At 38.0% G+C, this 23,757-nt stretch overlaps 2 protein-coding genes across 5 annotated transcripts; one reads left to right on the forward strand and one right to left on the reverse strand.

Moving 5' to 3' along the window:
* Positions 1-96: 96 nt before the first annotated feature.
* Positions 97-3,958, reverse strand: LOC135625560 (chaperone protein ClpB1-like). 2 transcript variants are annotated; one of them, XM_065130544.1, is made up of 7 exons: positions 2,664-3,958; positions 2,142-2,323; positions 1,758-2,039; positions 1,343-1,683; positions 983-1,262; positions 691-888; positions 97-597 (listed from the first exon to the last, which is right to left on the reverse strand). In XM_065130544.1, exons 1-7 carry the CDS (start codon positions 3,820-3,822, stop codon positions 289-291), a joined length of 2,751 nt encoding a protein of 916 aa, XP_064986616.1. In that variant the 5' UTR covers positions 3,823-3,958; the 3' UTR covers positions 97-288. The 2 variants fall into 2 exon arrangements, with proteins under 2 accessions (XP_064986616.1, XP_064986673.1); XM_065130601.1 differs by having other exon boundaries at positions 1,343-1,679; positions 1,754-2,039; positions 2,664-3,919.
* A 3,539-nt stretch (positions 3,959-7,497) lies between these two features.
* On the forward strand, positions 7,498-22,922 carry LOC135625924 (golgin-84-like). 3 transcript variants are annotated; one of them, XM_065131103.1, is made up of 21 exons: positions 7,498-7,701; positions 10,123-10,203; positions 10,355-10,404; positions 10,488-11,102; positions 11,193-11,255; positions 12,657-12,734; positions 12,851-13,054; positions 14,098-14,154; positions 14,268-14,342; positions 14,416-14,487; positions 15,621-15,683; positions 15,772-15,870; positions 16,548-16,625; positions 16,910-16,978; positions 17,710-17,757; positions 17,852-17,947; positions 18,063-18,139; positions 20,921-20,966; positions 21,043-21,141; positions 21,235-21,279; positions 22,645-22,922. In XM_065131103.1, the coding sequence occupies exons 1-21, from the start codon at positions 7,674-7,676 to the stop codon at positions 22,714-22,716; spliced, it is 2,115 nt and encodes a 704-aa protein (XP_064987175.1). In that variant the 5' UTR covers positions 7,498-7,673; the 3' UTR covers positions 22,717-22,922. The 3 variants fall into 3 exon arrangements, with proteins under 3 accessions (XP_064987175.1, XP_064987228.1, XP_064987276.1); XM_065131156.1 differs by lacking the exon at positions 22,645-22,922 and adding an exon at positions 22,378-22,638; XM_065131204.1 differs by lacking the exon at positions 21,235-21,279.
* Positions 22,923-23,757: the final 835 nt, after the last annotated feature.

The following is a 23,757-nucleotide window of genomic DNA, read 5'->3' on the forward strand; positions in this document are numbered from 1 at the left end:
TGGTTTCAACTGCTACGTCTGCTGGCACACTTAACCCTTTCTATTTGTACTGTTCATTCTAAATAAACTAGAATTTGGCACGCTTAACAAATGAAATACTTCAACGGGGACTCCGAACAGACTTAGCATATACTCTCCAAGAGGATAAACAAGAAGGATTTCACGGTAATTACATCACCACAAAGATCATCTTCGATCAAACAACAAAATAAACATCCAAGACAGGCAGCAATATCCCCCCCGTTTATTTCCCGTCTCCTGAACCGACCAATGATCATCGGCGTGTAACTACTCTTCGTCCATATCATCGACGTCCTCCTCATCGTGCAGGACCTTCATTTTCTTCACGGCCTGCACTGGGTCCTTCTTCTTGACAGCACCGTTGGGGATCTCGATGAGGATGTCCGACTTCTGCCCAGTGGTGGCGTTGACGAACCCTCCGTTCCTCTCAACCCTGTAATGCAGCTCCTTCTTCCCTCGGGCTGTATCGATGTACACAGTCGTGTTCTCGTCGATCTCCCCTCGTATAAGCATCTTGGACAGGTGCGTCACGACCTTCTTCTCCAGCCATCTCCTTATCGGTCTTGCACCGTACACCTGCAAGCTCGAGCACGCGGAACTCCCGTTAGTTCACGATCCTAGTAACAGGAACACGGCACGAGGGGAAACACTGGAAGCATCTAAGCTTACCGGATCATAGGATTCAGATAGCACAATGTCCAAGGCAGCATCTGTCACGGCCAAGGCAATGCCCCTCTCTGCGAGGCGGAGAGCGACATCCTTCATTTGGAACCTGGCTACCTTCCTCAGTTGATCATGTGATAGCGGATCGAAGATTACTATCTCGTCCAATCTGTTCAGCAACTCCGGCCTGAAATGCTTTCTGACCTGCAGAATCAATCGATGGGTTATACATTTGATAAGATTAAGAATACAAATCAGTTCATATAACGCTATAAAAGAGATGGTCTCCATGAAGTACCTCTAGCAGTACGCGTTCGCGTGCGATCTGCATCGACGACTCGCCCACCATTCCGGCGAGGAGGTGTTCAGCTCCAAGATTAGAAGTCATGATGATGACTGTGTTGGTGAAATCGACAGTCCTCCCTTGGCCGTCGGTTAGTCTGCCATCGTCGAGAACCTGGAGGAGAGTATTGAAGACGGCGATATGGGCCTTCTCCACTTCATCGAAGAGAATGACACTGTAAGGCCTCCGCCTCACCGCCTCGGTCAGCTGCCCTCCTTCCTCGTGGCCCACGTACCTGCAAATCGAGGGGATGAATACCTCGCTTGCAAGGGAATCGAAGAAGGCAGCGATGGCAAGCTCGAGTAGATTACTCACCCTGGCGGAGCGCCAATCAGACGTGATACGGAATGCTGCTCCATGTACTCGGACATGTCGATGCGAACAAGAAGGTTCTCATCGTCAAACAGTTGCTCGGCAAGAGCCTTGGCCAGTTCTGTTTTACCCACGCCGGTCGGACCCAAGAAGAGGAATGAGCCAGTAGGCTGCTGCGGTCGGCCGAGACCAGCTCTCGACCGGAGAACTGCCTCTGCCACCGCCTCCACCGCCTGATGTTGGCCGACCACTCTCTTGTGCAACCTCTCTGCGAGGCCAATCAACCTTTCCTTCTCATTCTGTCCCAGCCTTGTCACCGGAATTCCCGTCCATCGGCCCACTACCTGACCAAGAACCAAACTTTTAACATAGGGATCGATGGCAATGACAATCTTAATCCTGAGTTCGGGACACACACCTCTGCAATATGATCAGGCCCAACAGTCTCCGTCAGCATCAAATTCTCATTGGTGTCTCCCTCGAGTCTCGCAATAGCAGCATCAATCTCTTGCAGGGCACCGTACTTGAGGTCCGCAACGCGAGCGAGATCCATCCTCCGCTCGGCCTCCTGCAGAGTAAACATGAGCTCCTCCCGGCGCTGCTTCAAGCTACGAATCTCGTCGATTCTCTCCTTCTCCTTCCTGTACTTCATCATCAGCGGTTGCAGCTTATCCCTCAAATCATCCAGCTCCTTACGAACCTGGATAGGAGCACACCGAGCAGCATTGTCAGCACGCATCGCATATGAGAGAGAGAGAAAATCTGAAAAAAGATGAAGAGCTACAAGGTAACAGAGACCCACCTCAACTAGCCTGGCTTTACTGGCCTTGTCCTTCTCCTTCTCAAGTGCATGCAATTCAACTTCAAGCTGAATCCTTTTCCTCTCCAGGTTATCGATCTCCTCTGGCTGGCTATCAAGCTGCACCCTCACGTTCGCACAAGCCTCATCGACCAAGTCAATTGCCTTGTCCGGAAGATGTCGGCCTTGAAGAAACAAAAAGAAAACAATCTCAGAGCAGAAGAACAAGAGACTTTAAAGAATCAAATTTTGGTTATGCCTATGACATTAAACAATATTATCTAAAGATGAAGCAATTAGCATGTTTAGCAATCCAAAGCAGTTCCTTATGCAGTCCCAAATGCACAAAAGGTTCACAAATGTAGATAATTTCGCCATTGCTTGGAGAATTGGACACTATAAAGCAACAATTTTTTTGTCATCTGTACACACTGGCTGTCTAATTACTATTCTTGCTACTGTTTGGAGGAATCATATGTTTAATGAGCAGTTATAAAAGCTGGGAGAAGAAGTATGGAGACGTACCAGTAATATATCGGCTAGAGAGCTGGGCAGCGACCACAAGAGCCCGGTCCTGGATTCGAACACCATGATGTCCTTCGTACTTCTCCTTTAGGCCACGAAGGATGCTAATAGTGTCAGCGACGCTGGGCTCTGCCACATACACTTGCTGGAATCGTCGCTCGAAGGCTGCATCTTTCTCGACGTACTTCCTGTACTCCTCCAATGTCGTTGCTCCGATGCACCGCAGTTGCCCCCTCGCAAGCATCGGCTTGAAGAGGTTTGCGGCGTCCATGGAGCCCTCAGTGCGGCCCGCGCCGAGAACGAGGTGGATTTCGTCGATGAAGAGGATGACCTTGCCATCGGCCTCCTCCACCTCCTTGAGTACCGCCTTAAGGCGCTCCTCGAACTCGCCGCGGTACTTCGCCCCAGCAACCAATGCGCCCATGTCGAGCGCCACGAGGCGGACGTCTAGCAGATTGCTGGGGACATCGCCTCGCACGATCCTCTGCGCGAGGCCCTCGACGACGGCGGTCTTGCCGACACCGGGCTCACCGATGAGCACAGGGTTGTTCTTGGTCCGCCTCGACAGGATGCGGACGACGCGGCGGATCTCCTCATCACGGCCGATTACGGGGTCAAGCTTCCCCGCAACCTCGACGAGGTCGCGGCCGTAGGTCTTGAGGGCCTGGAAATTGGTGTCCCCGGAAGCGCTCTCGACCTTCTTGCCCTCCTTGCCACGGAGTTTCTCGACCTCGGCGCGGACTCGTGCGGCACTGACGCCGGCCTCCTTGAGGCAGTCACCAATCTGATGGTCCTCGAGGATGCCAAGGATCAGCTGGTCGACAGCGAGGTGGGAGTCACCGCGTGACTTCTGGGAAGACTGAGCACGGCGGATGACCTTGATGAGGGAGGTGGAGGCAGGCACCTCGTCGGGCGGGGGGGACTGGGAGGGGAGCTTCTTGAGGGCGGCGGAGAGGACGCGCTCGAACGACTGCGCGGCAGAATCTCCGGCGCCACCGGAGGCGTTAGTGAGGGCCTGTCGAAGGATTCCATTGGCGTCAGCGGCGAGGACGGAGGCGAGGTGGAGCGGCGTGATTTGGGCGTGGCCCGAATTGAGGGCAAGCTCGTGGGCGGCGACGAGGGCCTCGTTCGTCTTGTGCGTGAACTTGTCAGGATTCATGGCGGATCGCGGTGCTTGCTTCGATGCGTCGATGTTGGTTTCTTTGTTTCTTGGCCGGAAAAGCGGAGAGGAGCGTTGCTTTTATACGAGAAGGGGGGAGGACGAAGAGGAGAGGCTTCGCGAAGGGAGACGAAGGTGCGAGAGAGTGCGGGAGGTGTTGGGGCTGCGTCCGAAGCGGCGTGGAGAAATGACCCGTGATAGTGAACCGTCAGATGGGCATCGCACGGTTCTATTCATGGTTCGGTCATGGTATTATGGTCCCTCTGGAACGTTTGAGAGAGTTCCGATATGGCGCTTTGGGTTGGTGGAGTGGGGGACCGAGATGGGCTGTTGTTTGCGCTGGCATTGCTTGAGATAAAAGGTTTGGGAGGAGCACGTGAAACGAGCAATAACTCCCCGGCCGACCCTATCTATAAGTTTACAAGCATTTTCCCACTAACTAATTATTTTTTATTACAAAAGATTAATAATAATGAGATGTTTAAGAAAGTTTTTATCACCTTCGAAGTTATTAATTTTTATATTTCCTATTCTAAATTTTAGTAGATCCTTTCTTTTTCTCTCTCTCTCTCTCTCTCTCTTTATATATATATATATACATACATATATATATATATATATACATATATATATATACACATATATATATATATATACATATATATATATACACATATATATATATATATACATATATATATACACATATATATATATATACATATATATATATATACATATATATATATATATATGTATGTATATATATATATATATATATATATATATATATATATATATATATATATATATATATATAAAGAGGATATTATTGTGCACTTGTGATGAAAATTTTGAGGTGTAATTGATAAGTTATCTGAAGTTACACAGATAAATGAGCATAGTCGCACTCATTTACCAAATCAAGCTGAAAGTATATAAATAGGACATAAAAGGCTCCTAAAATATTAATAAATAAAAAAACTATGAATTTACTATTGTGTTGTTCATGGAACTATAAATTTATGGTGCAAAAGTGCCAATTCAAGTTGTGCTACTAAATGAACATCGTCACACTTGATCGTAGAATCAAAAAAAATATATACATTTTAATTTAAATATTTTTTAAAAAATAAATAAACATATAAAATATAAATTCAATTAAAATATTATTGCTTTTCTATGTGGAAATTTGATGTACAATGGATTATGTATTCTGAAGTGACACTAATAAATGAGTAAATCAACTTGAAAATATGTTAAATTAGACTTTAAAAGGCCAAAATTATGAAAAACAGATTTATCTATGAATTTACTTTTAGATATCGTTGTTCATCTATGGTTGAAGAATGAGGTGCAATTGACACCTATCTTGAAGCTATACTAATAAATGAATGTCATTAAACTCATTCACAAAATCTACTTGAAAATGTATCGAATTGGACTTAAAAGTCACTTAAACCATCACAAAATCAAAATCCCTGAGGATTCACTATTGAGATGTTGTTGTCCCTTTGTGGTGAAATTTTGAGATGCAATGGACAAATATTCTGAAGTTCAACTAAAAATTGAGCATGGTTACACTCCTTCACAAAATCATTCTGATAATGTTGTAAATTAAACTCAAAAGATACATAAAATCATCAAAGAGTTAGTTGATTGCAGCTTAACATTAGTGATACTATATGCGAGTTAACTGACTTCATTTATGAATCTAACTTCATAATACTTGTTCATTCGACCTCAAGTTTTTAGCACAGATGAACAACATCTTAATAGCGAATCCATAGATTTTATTTTTTGATAATTTTAGATACTTTTTAAGTCTAATCTTATAATTTTTTCAAATTCGATTTCAAGAATGAATATGATCACATGTAACTTTGGAATATGTATCAAATATATCTTTATTAGGAGAAAATATCGAGAGCACAGTGGTCGGTGAGACTGATATAGTGGTCCGCAAGAATGATGTGAGAATGTCCTTGGAGATGAGTCGAGTAGAGTCATGGAGGTAGAGTCGAGAGACTTTTGTTGCTTCTTGCCGGAGGAGGAGGAAGAGGAGAGAGAGCGATGATAAAATATGAGATAAAAGAACATAAGGAAAAGAACGAGGATGACGGTGTGCTGATGCATATGCAACGTCACTTTGCTTTGCATTTACGACTTTTGCTTTGTACCACTCTGCATCTACATTGAAGGGGGAAGATGAGGGAGAGCGATGGTGGGAAGTAAGATAAAGAAAGATGAGAAAGTGGATGAGGATGATGGTTGCACCGACATAGATACAGAGCATCAGCATCTGTGTCAACATCGATGTAGATATAGAGTGACGAAAGGAGGAAGAAGGATGAGAGATCGGGGAAAAGGAAAAGAAGGATGAGTACCACTTTGTATCTACGTTAGCATCAACAAAGACACAAGGCAATGCAGAGCAGAGTGATGTCACTTTAGTTCTGCGTTGACACGACCGTCGTCCTCTTCCTCCTCTTCCTTCGCCTTATATATCGTCGTTGCTCTCCCTTCTTTTCCTCCTCCTCCCCCCTAAAAAAATTATAGAAGTTTCTTAACTCCACCTCTAAGACTTCACCTTACTTGCCTCCAAGGATATCCTTATGTTGTTCTTATCAATCACTATGTCGTTTTCATCAACCACAACCATAACAGTGTCCCGTCATCCACCACCATGACAACAGTCAACTAAGTAGAAAGAAAACATAATCAATGTATTAAAATTACCTTTTTACCTATTGTTTTCGTATCATTCCTACACATATTATCATGTGACTATATCTTGTGTCGGTAAAATCGATAATATTATGGTAAACAGAGTTAAATATTTCACTTTTATAAGTATACTAATTTCAATATAAATTTTTTTAAGGATAGGGACCGAACTGAGATCTAATTACAAGGATAATCCTCATTCTGATGTATCAAATCAAGTTATCAAAAGTATAAGGTTTGAAACGTTATTTGATATATTAATATTAAACATTAGTTTGATAGTAATATATAGATAAATTTATGAAAGATTGTGGATTCAAAATATCATCTAATATATTTACACATTATACACATTAAATATTAATTTGATGGTGGTTTAAAACCTCAAATGGTATTTTTATATATTTATTGACTTAAATAAATGAGTTGGAATAACGGCTACAAAGGTTTAACTTGGAATTTTTTAGATGAATATTAATAGGATTGAAAGACATAATTTGTAATTATGGATGTGATACTTCCAAAGTCTGCATAAAGAAAGATGCTTTTACTTATCTACCCTTTTAAAGGGAAATAGCAAATTTGTCCCACCAAAATTTACTCTCTTCAAATACTTTGTCAGAATCCATTTAATAAACTCAGATTAATTAATATCATTAGTAATTTTCAGTAAGTCTAAAAAAATTAAATCTAACATACTTAAAATACCTTTTAATAAATTTATCAAAAAACTTAAATTTAAAAGATGAAATTGAAACTACTAATTTATAGAAATATATGTAATACTTTGTGAAGTTAGTATTAATCTCATTTGGCTAATGTTTAACTGACATAATTTTCCATGCTTGACAGGGATATGTGCTAAATTAAAATTGATAGGGGTAAATACGGAATACAAAGCTTTAGAGGCTTATTATGTACACACAAAGCAATTTTGCTAACGGGAATGAACATAATTTTAGTAGATCCGAAGAACCAAACCGACGTGAAAGCTTCCCCACAACAGCTCGCGAACATCCGGTGTTCTCCCCCTCCGATCTCCGCCCCCGCCATTTAAATGCAGCGAGATCCGCCCTCTTCCTCGGAGCCCTAACCTTTCCCTGCGCTCGGAATCCCCTACGCTCATGGCTTCCTGGCTCAAGGTCGCAGAAGGTAAGCCGATCTCATTCGCTCCTCATCTCCTTCCTCCGATTCGTACCCTTTCCCGCGATCTGTTTCGTCGTTGCGATCTTCCTGTGTCTCGAATTGGCTTGATCGATTCGGTGTCCTTCTCTTGTTGGCATCGATCCAAGCCTGTGGAAATTGGGGTTTGTCCGCCGTTGGATTAATAGATCTTAGTAGTTGGAGATGGAATCATGACATAGAAGGATGAATGCTTCGGTTGCAAGTAATCGGTGCATAGTTTTCCGTAATTTATATGGGCTATTCCGAGTTGCTTCTGTGCTTGTGATCTAATTCTGCAACCCTAGCTCTTGCTGTCATGGCGACGATTTCTTTTCCCACTGAGAAAAATGGTGGAAACTGGTGACTACTTTGTTAAAGGAAGGTCAGAAGCAGAAACAACTGATCAAGAACATGCTTCGATAAGGGATCTTCTGTGTCTTGAATCGGTTTGTTCGTTATGTCGTCATTACTCATTGGCATCGATCCAAGCCTATGGAAATTGGGGCTTATCTGTAGTTGCATTAGTAGATCTTAGTAGTTAGAATCATGACATAGAAGCATAAGCTCTTTTGTTGCAAATAATCGGTGCATTGTTCTCAGTGTTATATGATCTATTCTAATCGCTTCTGTGCTTATGATGTAATCACACAACCCTAGCTCTTGATTTCATGGAAGACTTATTTTTTCCCACTGAGAAAAATGGCGGAAACCTGTGACCCTTTGTGAAGGAAGGCCAGAAGTAAAAAACAATTCATCCAGAACATGCTTGGATAAACAATTTTCTGGGTCTTGAATTGGCTTGATCGATTTGTCATCCTTCTCTTATTGCTAGCTATCCTAGTCTGGTTTATCTTTTGTTGGATTAGTAGTTCTTATTAGTTGGAAGTATGACATAGAAGGATAAGCATGTTGGTTGCAAATAATCGGTGCATAGTTCTTGGTGTTATTATGAGTTGCTTCTGTGCTTATGATGTAATTAGGCTACATTAGATCTTGATTTCATGGCAGAGAGTTCTTTTCCTACTAAGAAAAATGGCGGAAACCTCTTACAGTTTTTTTGTAAAGGCCAGCCAGAAGTAGAAACAACTCATCAAGAACTTGCTTGGATGATCAAATCATATAATGACTCATAAAAATCACTATATATATATACATATATATATATACATACATATATATATATATACATACATGTATATATATACATACATATATATATACATACATACATACATATATACATACATACATACATATATACATACATACATACATATATACATACATACATATATACATACATACATACATATATACATACATACATACATATATACATACATACATACATATATACATACATACATACATACATACATACATACATACATACATACATATATATATATATATATATATATATATATATATATATATATATATATATATACATACATATATATATATATATATAATTTCTGATTTATGCATAAGTGGTTGTCAAGGAGGTGGAGCAGGAGAATTGGATGATGGGTTATGTTACTCCATCAAGAAGGATATCTTGATCTGTCAATTTTCTATTGATAATCTGGGCTTATGTTTTCAGAGGAACTAAGATCAACTTGATTAATGGTAGCCCAAAAGGTCTGCTGACTGTGTCAAGCTGACAAGGAGCAAACAAATTTTCAGGAGATACGATAGGAGGAGGATAACAAACACAGACACAAATGACCATGTATTAGCCAAAGTATTCCAACTTTTAAGAGAATGGAAAATTGTTCGATCAAGAGGAAAAAAATTCTGAGAGAATCCAGATAATATCAGGCATGGAGAACTCAATAGTGGTACCCTTTAGAGGCACTGATCAGATGATATGTTGTTTGAGCATACATATCTAGTCCAAACTATTAGGCTATTATTTTTCTAAAATGAATTGAATAATGAAACCAGCAAACTCTTGTGTATTGAAACAATTAGTGTTTGGCGTTTCTACTCATACAATTTCTTCAGTCACATGCTAGAGTTGTTGCCTTAACAACTACAATTATGTTCCCATTCTGTTATTCTGTTGTGTCCTTCAGGATTTAGAGTTCACTGTTTGTATTTCATGTTAAGTTTACATTTTCAAAGACCTCGTACAATGCTCTTGGTATAATAGTAAGGTTGCTCTTTTGCAACCTAGGAGACCAGGGTTTGAGTCATGGAAACAACTTCTTTAAATATTTAAAGATAAGGCTGTGTACATTGACTCTCCCCAGACCTCGTATTGGCGGGAGCCTCGTGCATTGTGTACGTCTTTTTTTTTTAACATTCTCAAAGACATATTTGAAATACTTTTGAAGTTACTTCCATTATGAGAACATATTATCCTATTGTAAAATGCTCTAAAACACTTATTTCTGGAAATAGATTTGTTTGAAGTTGTGGACCGAAGAGCAAAACTCGTTGCTAGTGAGTTGGCTGATGAGCAGTCTGGCTTGCAAGCTTCAGGTAGAAATTATTTCATTTAATCGTGTGAGATCCTCAAAATGTTTTCTGGTTGTCCTTTTCGTTTTTTTATACATTTTTTAATCTCTTGCAAGTTCTTTTAACTGAAGGTCATTTGCTTTTTTCTTTTTCTGACTCTCCTGCAACCATAAAGCATCAAATGCTGAAGAAGTTTACTCCAGGAGGCCAAAAGCAAAAGAGAAGGTTGATAATCAATCATTTACCTTTTCTTGTGGCATACCATGAATTGTGTTATATCACAAGAATTCGCTGTGTTCTTTATATAGGGTCATGCAAAGTCTTCCAGCATCGAAAATGTAGTCAGTACTAGGCCTGAGCATGACCAGAAACACAAAGAAAAATCAGTTCCTGATGCAAAATCTGATAATCCGAAGAACTATCATTCTAGTCATTCTGTAGATTTTGGAGTTAGCGACAAAACTGTTGGAAAAGAGCATTTGTCAGATAACAATATGGAGACAGTTGGTTTGGACATGGAAAATGGTAATGGCGGACAGAGTAACAATATGGTGGAAGTTCAACTTAAAGAAAATAATATAGAGGCCTCAAATCCCTCTGTGGATGAAGATGCTGCTAATCCAGATATGAACAATCAACTGGAAACATCTTCTTCTCCTTTGTTGGTGGACAAGCAGATCGAAGATGTCAACAATGATCATTCTGCTGATGCTGATTCAAATGCCAACTTGTTGAATGAGGATTCTTTCTTGACCACTGGCCAAGAGAAATTGGAAACTGAGAAAGTTGTAAAAGAAGTAAAAGAAAATATTAACAATGCTGCAGAAAACGAAAGACAAACTCCAGAAACTTCACCAAGTGTGAACAAGCAGCAAGAGCAATTAAGTGACTCTCACGTGAAAGTTCAGGAGCAGCTTGATGAGGTACATGTTGATACTAGACAATAGGCACACTGATAATGAAGAACCTTCCCTCACGTGGGTGTTTCTTTTTCTTCTCTGGTTGTTTAACAGGCTCAAGGGCTTCTTAAAAGTGCAGTTAAAACTGGTCAGTCAAAAGAGGCCAGGTTAGCTAGGGTAAGGCCACACTTTTTGACCTGCATTTACTATTCTTCATTATTTGACAACATCATTTTGTGTAAACTTTAAGAAATCTCAGGCCTTGTTTGTATGTGTTTATCTTGTGGAAGTAAAGACATCAAGACAGATGATTTGTGCATTATTTTGACTATTTGATAATTGTAGTTGACACATGCATCTTGTGTTCTTGTCTGTTTATGCCAAAGTATGGAGAATAGTTATTATACAATAACAAGTTCCACATACTTACATAGAAAGATTTATAACCAAAATATAGATTGGCTTAACTGCGGCAATTGCAGCCTGCGAACCAGCCTGGTACAGCCAACACTGAAACATTTACTTGTCATTCTAATTTACCAGCTGAAACTCAACTTGAAGTATCAGATTATGAGTGTTGGAATGATGTCTTTACTCTTGAATTTATGCTTACCTTCATGTTCAATTAATAACTGAGATAGAAGCACATCTTTGAGAATGAACTTTCTATCAGCCCAACTATATGCTTTGCATGTATATGAATTAGCCATAGAGCGTGAAAGTATCAATATGATGTTTTCGAATTTAGGTACCATAGCAAGAAGCTAGTGATATGCTGGAGTAAAAAATCTTCGAGAAGACATTCCATTGTTTGGTAGTGATTGTAACCTTCCTGTAAAAATACCGTTAATGCAATGCATAGCTCTAATTTCTTCAATGCACCACTTAAGGATTAATCATATTTGCAAAAAGATACAGTCAGTATCTTCAACCCTCCCAAAGTAGATGCTCATCTTCTGGATACTGTAATTTCAAGTAAGAGGGACTGTGCCATTAAGCATCCATGAACCTTATAGAAGAATTTGAAAATCGACAAAAAGTTGAGATGTGAGCTATGTGGTATAAGATGTGAATTATCATTCCAATTTACTTGTTAGGTTCTTGCCCTTATTATCTGGATCCTATGGGATGAATGCAAATAGCAAATTACTTTTTTTCTATTTCACTTGTTCTTTGAATCTTTAGAGATGTTACATGTTATACGCTGATGAAACATTATATTTCTTCTAATTATTTTCTTCACTAAGTGAGGTTAAGGTAATAAGAGTGCAGAAATTCTGATCGGCATAACAGAACTGTTGATTAAGCTAAGTGGTCAGGATTGAAATATATATCATCTAACTAAGCATTGGTCATTGATGGCAGATTGGATACTATGACTATTATAGACTTCTAGTTGTAGGATTTGAAATCTGGGATGATTTTTTGTATGCATTTTAGTTAAATATTGATGGTTATGGGAGAACTTCACCAATTGAAGTACTGTGATACATCCTTGATCCATTGCTTAATTTTTCTTGTGACATCTGGATTTGTATTTCTTTATGATTGCTTATTGCATCATTTGACTTATAACAGGTTTGTGCTGGTCTTTCATCCCGTCTTCAAGAATACAAGGCTGAGAATAAGCAGCTGGAGGAACTTCTGGTTGCTGAGGTAAATGCTGCATCACTTGCATTCCTTGTTTATTCATGTTGTTAATAGTAAAGAATACTATTTTTTTAATTGATCTTGTAGTTTCTCATTTAATCATGATTTGAGATGTTGAACAGAGAGAGTTGACTAGTTCTTATGAGGCTAGCATAAAGCAACTGCAGCAAGATTTATCTGGGTCCAAGATGGAAGTGGCAAGAGTTGAATCAAATTTGTCAGATGCTCTAGCTGCAAAAAACTCTGAAATTGATGCTCTCATTAATTCATTGGATGCTCTGAAGAAAGAAGCTGCTACTTCAGAAGAAAAGCTGGCATCATTACAGGTTTCGTTTCCTTGAAGTTGCATTTTGTGATTACAGTGAGAGATTTGTTAATTGTGAATCAACACCCTTCCTGAGACCGTGCGGTGCCAAATGAAGCTGCCACAATTAAGAGTTTTAGTTGCAGTTGGTCCGTGAAATCAAGGGCAATAGATTAAATTTGAGACAGCAAATCTATTTGAATGTTGTAGGAGAGAGGTTAGGTGAATTACTAACTGTGACTTATTATGGTTAATTGGTTATAGTTTAGCAAGCTTGTTTGTTATAATTATTTAAAACAAGCTAAGCGTATTATTTAGGAAATTAGGAAATAATATACCCAAAAAATTAGTGTCTAAGATATATATATATATATATACACACACACACACACACACACATACACACATGGTAATTTGGATGTATGGAGTTACTAGAAAATAAAATTAAAGATGTTTGCACTTGTCAACAAATTTGGGTATTTGAAAATTGTTTAAGCTTTTAAGGTGCTTTGCACATTTATAGAGAATCACCATTCGAGTCAGCTGAACGTATTGTGGGCAGAGTTGCTAGATATAAACATGGTGGACATAGGCAGGGTCAAAGGCATAGAGAGAATTGACAACAGTAATTATGAAAACATTTTTCAAGTCATATAGGAGTTTTAGTGTTTGTGTATTATGCAGATGACCTGCTTCTATGTGATTGTCGACAAGATTATTGCAAAAACAATCACAATTTACACTTCCCATAAAGCCAGTTATGTTTTTTATTCTGTTTGTCCTCTATATCTGGAGACATGAATGTGTCTTATATCTTACACAAAGCACATGCCATGGTCCGCAATTGTAAAGAGACAACTGGTTGCAGTTACAAGATATTAAATCCAGGAGTTCAACTTTTATAAATATTTACAAAAACCCATTGTACTGTGAGTTGAAATCAAGCTGTAGTCTATTAAACAAGGAACTAATGGGTGTGTTGCATTCTTATTGTTTTCTCAATTCCTGAAGATGCATTTATGTCTATAAAACTGACTAATCCTTGGTTTTTTCTGTTTGAATCAGATGGACATGGATACTATTAGGAGGAGTCGTGAATTAACTGAAACCCGTATGATCCAGGTAATATTTTGACTGGTAGGGTTAATCTCACTGTAAAGTGATGTTGTTTCTTCATGATTTTCAAGTCTCACACCATAAAATATATCAAATTATAAATATTCCTTGCTTGATAGGCTTTGAGGGAAGAGCTTACTTCCGCAGAACGTAGAGCTGAAGAAGAGCGTACAGCACACAATGCTACTAAAATGGTGCATCCTTATAACTATAAATCTTTGATGATCCTCAAGTCCCTTTTTAGTTTATGACTGGCAAAATGAACAGGCAGCGGTAGAAAGAGAGGTTGAGCTAGAACATCGAGCTGTTGAGTCATCTAACGCTCTAGCTAGAATCCAGGTAATCTTTAAAAACTAGTGATTAATTCTGTGCGATCATTTGTTTGCCCTTCTGTTGCTGATTAGCAGGATTCTCCATTCTGTATATGAGCAAAAGTTGACTATGGAAATAACATGATTTGTTGACTTCCTAGGAATATATGTAAGCAAATCTACAGGAAACAACTAACTGGCTAAACCACTGGCTAATATGTGGAAAAACACAGAGTTTCCCACTAGTCACCGGATGTCTATATTGTGCAATCATTTTAAGTATGTTATCAATGCGCATTACTTCATTGGATCATGACTAAGGTTGTCGTCCTGTTCACAAGTCAAAAATATTGAAGACCTCATAGTAGATTTGACAAGTTTTCAATCAAATTTCAACATGATTTTCCTCTCAAGTGATGCCATAACTGGTCCAACAACTGCTGTTTGACATGTATGTGCAGTGGGCATGCAATTTGCTGTTTCTGTGCTGGCATGGTTGATGGTACCAATTTAAAATGGGGAAATAAGGTGAAATGCAATTGAGAGAAAACAGAAAATTGTGCAATATGATTAATAAAGTGATCAGCTTCCCAACCGTTGTTTACCCATTAATGGCCCCACCAATCTGTAGTGAGGTCAATCAAAGTAGGTGAGTGGTCAGTGGTCAGACTATAGGTTCACTTGTTCGCCATCTCATTCCTAGTATCATGGAGATGAAGCTTTCATCTGGTTAGAAGTTTGGTTGACAATAAATTTTGTGCTTTCTTTTGTTCATTTTGTATTTATTTTATACTTATTTCTAGAAGAAGCCTTTTCGAGTGTTTTTGACAACGGACATAGTAATGTCAGCATGCATTATTTTATCAGTTTTTGTTCTTGCATTATATATATGTCTGGTCAGAACAGTGAAAAGTCAACAAAATTAAAAAATAAAATTCAGGATTGTCAAATTACCTGGTTCTCATATTATATCAAGACTCCACATGAATTAGCTGCTTTTCAGCTTCTCTGAAAATACCATTGATTAGCATGGAGCTGTACAGATCATGTCCATTATCTCTTTATCGCCTTTTGTGCAGTTATCTTAAGAAACATGTGTTTCTGCTTTCAGCAATCTCAATTTTGAATTGCTCTTATCTCAATTTAATCATACATACTCAGAGAGCAGCTGATGAAAGCACATCAAGGGCTGCAGAGCTGGAGCATAAATTGGCTCTGCTTGAGGTAACACAGACCTTTTCGAAAATGTTTGCTACCGAGGAAAAAAATATTTTTTTATTTTATCTCTTGTGCATTTCATTTGTTATTATAGGTTGAATATGCATCTCTGAACCAAGAGCTACAAGATCTGGAAGCTCGAAATCGACGTGGACAGAAGAAATCTTCTGAAGATTCTAACCAAATTCTTCAAGTAAAATATGTTAACTTGTATTTCTTCTGGCTATTCACATATCAAATAGGAATGTTTAAAAGTTGCAGAATGCTTGAACAAGATTGCAGTGTTTGATTTCTAAAAATATTTGATACTGTTTTACCTATTTTTTAGAGCATGTATCCATGAGTGTGGATGGATTACTTTAGGATAGAAAGAAAGGCCTAATAAAGAACATGTTTAGGGTATCTTGTAGAACTTTTGGACTTCTCCACCCATGACTTCTATGTGAAGCATGTTGCATGACTTGTTGCAGACATATTGCCCACTATGTAACCAAAGAACCAGGATTTTTCTGATACACAAGAGATCTGTTCCTGCATGTGATCTATGTCTAACTAAGTCCTCTCCAGCTTGAGATGTGTTCAGCTCCTTTATGGTTGGCATTGAGAGTACTGGCTCTCTGTGGGCAAAATGGTGGCATCTTCAGCCCATATGCACAAGAAAGAAGCTGAATCCTAGATAACATTGTATCCACCTTGCAATGGGCAGAAATTAGTGACATAAACATGATAAGAACCACATGCACCTACTGTATATTTCTACTGGTACCAATATTGGTCGCAAAATTTAACATAGCAGCTAAATTGGGAAACAGTAAAGCTAGTTTTGGAAAATGATGAATAAACTGCTTACTAGTACTTTTGAAAATATAGATGCAGGCATGGCAGGAAGAAGTGGAGCGTGCACGCCAAGGACAAAGAGAAGCAGAGAACAAGCTTTGTTATCTAGAGGTGGTTCTCCTTATTTTTTACTATGAAGCTATTAAGTAAGATGAGACATTTTTTGTCTTTTATCATACTTTAATTAATACGGCTTTGTTGTTGTTGTTGTACTTTAATTAAAGAATATGTTTAGGTTATAAAAATTCTATTGCTATTAAGCTAAATTTTCATTTAGTAATAATATCAATCATAATGGCAATCTATAATCCTATTATTCGCTGGTTTGCATAATCCCTGTTATTTAGTGTCATAGAAGACATACAACAATTTACCATCTTGATCATGGTTGCCAGGCCGAGTTACAAAAGATGCGAGTAGAGATGGCTGGAATGAAAAGGGATGCAGAGCATTACTCACGACAGGTAGTTGATTCTTGTTCTCTTGCTTCATATTTTCAGTGATATTCTAATTCTAACCTGATCACTAAATCCATGGATTACCCTTGTTTGCCATGCCATAACTAGCATGCCTTACACCAAGAGGATAACATCATAGTGTCATTGGTCTATACCCACATTTGTTGGTATGCTGGCTAGTAAAGCCACCCACACTGGTGCAACACCAAAGAAGAGGCATGTTGTGGCAAGTAAGCATTTATGAAACTACTAGTTCAGTCCTAAAAGTAATTGAGATAACCATTATATTACTCTTCGTGAAACCTAGGTCACTAAGAGATTTGGCTAAAGCTGCTAAAGTCATTTTTGATTCATTCAAGCATTTCGAAATATGTACATTGTGCTGATCCATGACACATTTTAATGCGAATACGAGGTTACAGACTATGATTTTCTAAAAAAACAAACAAACAATAACTATATAAGAAAAAACTGACATTCCTGATAGACTAAGAATTTGCAAGTGGTTGACAATGAAAATAAGGAGTATAATTAGCTATTTAAGATGTATTTTTCTATGAGAATCACAAGTGGATGCACATATTTACCCATATAGGCTTTGGACACAGATACTGCCATTAGGTTTGACCCAGCCAACCTATTCTTTGTCCTGGCACAATAACATTCACTTGAGTTGACAGATTAGTTTCTTTGCTCCTTAACATGCTTTTAAAATTCTTCTAACATATATAATGCAGGAACATATGGAACTTGAGAAACGATATCGGGAGTTGACTGATTTGCTGGTATGTTACTATTTATGTAATATGAGGAGAATACAGGTTACATTCACTGTTCTGGTTGTCTAATTTTATGTATAAACTGTGCACATTGCTGCAGTATCATAAGCAAACACAACTAGAAACCATGACTAGTGAAAAGGCTGCTTTAGAATTTCAATTGGTAAAGGAGCTAAATCGTCTTCAGGAAGCACAGGTTTTTGTTTCGATTCTAAAATATTTCTGCTAATATAATTACTGGCTCACTGTTTATTATTCTCATAGAAGCAAGTTTAATCATTTCATTTAAAAAATTGATCATTATTTGATAGTTAGAAGCAGAAAGGAGTCGGGTTACCAGCAGAGCATCATCATCATGGGAAGAAGATACTGATATAAAAGCTCTCGAGTAAGATAACTGCTCATCACCTCATTCAGCAATATCTATAATGCTGTTTGCCTATTAAACTGTTAAGTACACTCGTGAGCGTTCCTACTCAATAGTCATTTTTTTTCTGCTTATTGGATTTGGGGTCCACCGTGCTGCTATAAATTGACACATCAAAATGTTACCTTTTGCTACATATTCTAAAGTATCTGAATCTTTTTTACATAAAATTACTGGTTAATTAGTCTGTTTTCTTAAGAATCAAAACCTGCAACAAATTACATCCCAATCAACAACCTCAACAATTAAACAAATAGACTCCTCGCCAAGTGAGGACAAACATCCTAAACAACCAACTTCCACAAACTAGAATTTACTATACACTTGGTTCCACAGCCACACAAGCTGACTCTAGTATGAAGAAGTAGAGGTCTCAAGTAACAGCACGGTGCAGACCAATGCAAGGTCTTTCAAACATATGCTAGTTTTTAGTAATCCCTTGTTCCGGAAGATAGCAATCAGAAGCTTGTTCACAGCAGGTGGAATTTTCTTAAATATGCTTTTTTCCTCCAATTACTCCAAAGCTCTTCCATATCATGGAAGTTGAGTTTCTCCTCCATCTATTTGAGAGTGTACCTTGAAAAAAAAAGGTGGCAGAAGCAAATGATTTATTGATTCTGGCTAATCTCTACAAGGTTTGCACTCCCCTTAATTTCTTCTTTATGTGCGGCTTACCCAAAAGAACTAACCAGAGAAAGACACATAACTTGCTTGGACAATAGCTTCCCGGGATCAAGCTCACAAATCTCTGAATATCCCATTGTATTTCAAAACATGAAAAGAAGGAAGAGAAAGTAACTCCTGAGCTATTCCATCTCCAGTCACATCCATCCAAGCCAAAATAGTGTTATATCAGCTTTTGTAACCTGATAGTACTCCTATAACATGCTTTGTTGGAGGCATCTTCTTATGAGTAAATAAACCCCTTTTGAGATTGGTGTAATAAACTCGTTGCGTAGGATCAGATTGTAAGATTGTAAGACCCTAAAAATCTATTAGAAAATAATTTTAAAATACATATATATATATATATATATATATATATATATATATATATATAAGAAATTTATAAATATATTTTTTTGATAGTGTTTAATAAACCTGTATATTCTATGGTAATAATTGCATTCTTAATAAAGTGAATGCATAATCTCGTATTTGAATGAATAATAATTTTATCATTTTATGATTCATATTTTTTAGGTTCACAACGATTGATCTCTCCACTCAAGCATCTTAACTCTGTGTCAAGAGATATTTATGAATTTATAGAAGTTATTTTTATTTGGTATTCTTGCTGACATAGATGATATATTTTTTTTTCACAATGTGCAAAGAAGTAAGGAAAACATTTTTTTATTAAGTAGCAAGGTATAATCGATTACAAGTGAACCAAACAAACTAGATTTTAGAAGCTTCTGAAAAAGAACTCACTTGAAGGTTTAAAGAGGATGATACCAACAAGTGCTCTCTATAGTTTAGAGTCATGACATTCTGATATGAATGGTTACTGAGAATTTAAGTTTTAATCTTGTATGTATTTAAAAGCACAAGCAAAAGATAAGTAGGAGAAACCACTTAGAACTTGGCTAATAGTTGCATAGACATAACTAGGGTCAAAACAAGCTTAAAAAATATTTTTTTGTTCAGCAATATGCTTAAGCCGTTCGAGACCCTTGCAAAAGTCTTTACACTAGAAACTGGATTTGAAGATGTGTATATGATTCTAGGTTCTCATCTTCACATTATTATATGAAAATCTTGATGTGTCTTGATTACACAGGCTTGCTTGGGCTCATTCCAGACTCAATGCTAGTCTGTATCAGCCCCCATGAGATTTTAGCTTTAGTTGATAGTGAACATTTGAATATGAGCCGCACAACTCAAGAAAAAGCAAATCGAACTTATGCCTACCCTTGATCCCTTGAAGTCTTAGGAAGGTAGTCGATATGTAGGTGAAGAAACTTGACATGCTGCTTCAGAAGGGATAAGTTTGGATCAAGAGAGAACCTTTTCTTAATTAATGACAAGAATTCGCAGATTGATTCATTTTTCGGAAAGTTGCCAACTGTTATATGTGTTCATTCTTGGTAACTGTTATACAGATTGTAGAATATCTTTGAGTGGTGTCTCAGACACTCAAACAAGGCTAAAGGCTAAGACACCACCATTACTAAGAAGTTCTTTTCAAAAACAAAAACATTTTGTGATTGAAGATTCATTGCAGTTAACCCAAGCATGGCTCATAAAGTCAAAGATCATCAAACATGTTGGTTTTACACTTGTTCAACAGCAATGAGGATGAGAATCTATTCATCCAAGTAGAAGGTAAATAACAGTTGAAAAGTTGACTCTTGGATGTAGCTGAGGATTTTGACTCAAAGGAATATGTATCTTGTATAAGTTTAAACTAATTCATTCATTTGTTAAAACCTTAAAGGAAAAAGCCTGAGCTAAGCAACTTGAGAGTCAGAAGGTTGTATCATATTTCATATGAGCATTTTAAAATTCTGATGTAGTTTGGGTTCATCCTTAACATTAGGCAATCTTAAAATTTTCACTCATGAAAGATCTCATGGTGGTGCTTATTCTATTTCTATCTACATTAACTTCAATGAAGGTGGTTTGTGAAAAAAATCTACTTGAAATCAAGAAAAGCATAACTTCTCAAGTTTTTTATTTTTCTTATTTCTGAATTTTTGAAGCATAAGTAAATCACTATAACTAATAGGTGCTTTGCAGGCCTCTGCCCTTGTATCATCGGCATATGGTTGGAGCAACCAAACAGGTCCATATCTCGCTTAATTTCCATATCTTCTCATTTTCTCTCTCCCTTTCCTCTAAGTGCAAATATTTCTAAACAGTTGCAAAGAGCTGCAAAGCTTTTAGATTCGGGAGCCGTCCGTGCCACTCGATTTTTATGGCGGTATCCAACTGCTCGAGTCATCCTGCTATTCTACCTGGTCAGAATGGACATATCTACTTTGTTTGTTAAACAACATTTATACATAATCCAAAAGCATATGTAGAATAAGATAAATTGAAATTATCTGCAGGTATTTGTACATCTCTTCTTGATGTACTTGTTGCATCACCTACAGGTATGCTTAATTTTTACTCATATGCTGTTGTAATAGTTTCTTGAAGAAATTTGATGTGCTATATTGATTCTTTGGACTATTGAGGAGGTTTACTTATTGACGCTGACTGATAAGTCTTAGAACAAATGTTAGAAACCACATTTTTTTGGCCCAATGCATGATTTTGTTCCTCTAGTTGTCCTCTAGGAGATCTCGTTAGTTCAGTTATCTTGATGTAACTCAAATAACAAAAAGTAACACAACTTTAAGATAACTAAGATTAGTCTCGATCATCTTAAGGGGTTGAATATGAGAATCTAAGACTATAGTAGCAAAAGAGAAATTATGTCTTCTTTTTGTGATCAATATCATCTTTTGTCTTGTACCTCTTCATGGTTCTTGCAGAACTTGTTTGTGTATGTGGCCAGGATTTATGTACTGACACCAATCCCGTGCTAGTTGCGATAATCTATTATGCTTAACATAATTAGTTATAATGGGTCCATAGAGGGAGGAAGGCGAGTGGATGTGTGTGTACATAACTACATATCTTTGTTAGCAAATAAATATCTAATTCTGATTACCATATATAGTGGCAATTATGTCTTTAAGATATGTATTATATGGAATATGCTAACCATTCAAAGCCTAAATCAATACAAGGTGATGTTCCTGAATAGAAAATATTACTAATGAGGAATGAGTAATATTATGACAAAACCACACTTTGAAGATTTTGTTGCAGGTAGAGCCTGATACTCACCAAACATGAAAATTCTCTTTGTTATTTATTGCTTGGTTAATATAGTGGATAGGCTAATTAATGTCCACTAGCAGAGTGTTCCTTTCATCATAAGCATGTGAAAAAAAATGAGTTTCATCTAGATTCGAGGATAGATTTAAGAGCATTTTATTATGTTACATATCCAAAACCATGTGGAAAACTTTGGAATTACTCCTAGAGGTGGGTGATGATGTACCATCTTGCATTATAGGCCCCATGATGTGAACTGTATGAGTTGCCACAAACTTTTTACCCAAATTGTTGATATTGTCAACCGAGCCCATTGGATTATCATGATCCCCTTGTGCTTATAGGATTGTGAGACTTTCCTGCAGATGATGCGGGATTCTGTAGGTGTGGCAAGCCACCATACTGATGCCTTCATCCTTGATGCCTAACTCCTCTACTGGATATTTTTGACTAATCACATTGCTAGGGAAGTAAATGCTATCTGCGATGTATATGCATTATATGTCTATTCTCGATGGAACTTAAATGTGTGTTTGTTTGCTTATGGTGCACCATAACATGCTACCATTAGCATTGCAGGTGTTGCTTTACTTATCTTCATCATCCACAAAATTTTTTTTTCTGATGCATAGGAGCAAGCAGACAAATTTGCCTCCAAAGAAGTCGCTGCTTCTATGGGACTTAGCAAGTCAAGCTTGGGTTAATACAGATTTCAGACTTGGGACTTCATGTGGTGTCCGTGATCACCAACAGGTCAAAATGTCTCTTCCACAGGAGCCCATCACTTGTCAATTTGGTAATTGTAAATGATATAATCTTCTTGCAAATGTTCATCAATTTTTTGAATCAAATATGATGTTTCATTTGTCTCAAGCTAATGATTAATAAGTAATAATCTGTTGGAACTTCATATGTTTATTTGGTCTTATTAAGAATATAAGTTTAGTAATCTGGTCGACAATTTATGGTAATATCTGTCTGTGGAGGTAAGTAAATACGAGATAATCTGTATAAAACAGCAGCAAAATGGACATGGATTATACTTAATATCTACCTGTGGATGTACATACGAAATAATCTGTATAAAACAGCAGCAAAATGGGTATGGATTAGACTTTATCATGTCAACTTGCAGATTCCTATTTGATGTACGAGTTCTTTTGTTTGTAAACCATAAGATACTGACTTGTATTGACTTATATTAATGCTGGAGTAACTCTTTAAACTCCGAAGACCTTGAGCTTCTGCTGAGTTGGACTGCAGGAGTTCTGGTCTCCCCTACCGTTTCTTTATTTTATCCGGTTCTATACCCTCAAGTTTATTGGGAATTCACCGTTCTTCCCACAGTTTTCTCCCCGGATAAGAGGCGCGGCCGAGAGGATGTCACGTCAGATAATTGCTTCCGAATTGACTTCACCGGTTAGGATTGAGTCACTACGTGGATATTTGATGGTACGGATGCCCAACGTACGAAGTACGAGCGGGATGGGTGTTTGCTGTCCCCACCTTCGTCTTTGAGCGTTCCCATCGTCGCGATTTAGTCGGCCTCAATTATCCGGGCCTTGTGGGACTCTGCCGCTCGACACGTTTCGGCCGCAGCACGAGCGACGGTTAATTGCTACGTCGAGCAGGAGGCGTGCATAAGTGCCTGCATGTCGCCACGCCATTTGTTGAGCCTCCTCATTAAATGTCGATTCGTCGCCTCTCCTTATTTCCTCCCCCTCGGTAGTCGAATCCGATCCCCC

This window comes from Musa acuminata, chromosome BXJ1-1 (assembly GCF_036884655.1).
Source record: "Musa acuminata AAA Group cultivar baxijiao chromosome BXJ1-1, Cavendish_Baxijiao_AAA, whole genome shotgun sequence".
NCBI classification, from domain to species: domain Eukaryota; kingdom Viridiplantae; phylum Streptophyta; class Magnoliopsida; order Zingiberales; family Musaceae; genus Musa; species Musa acuminata.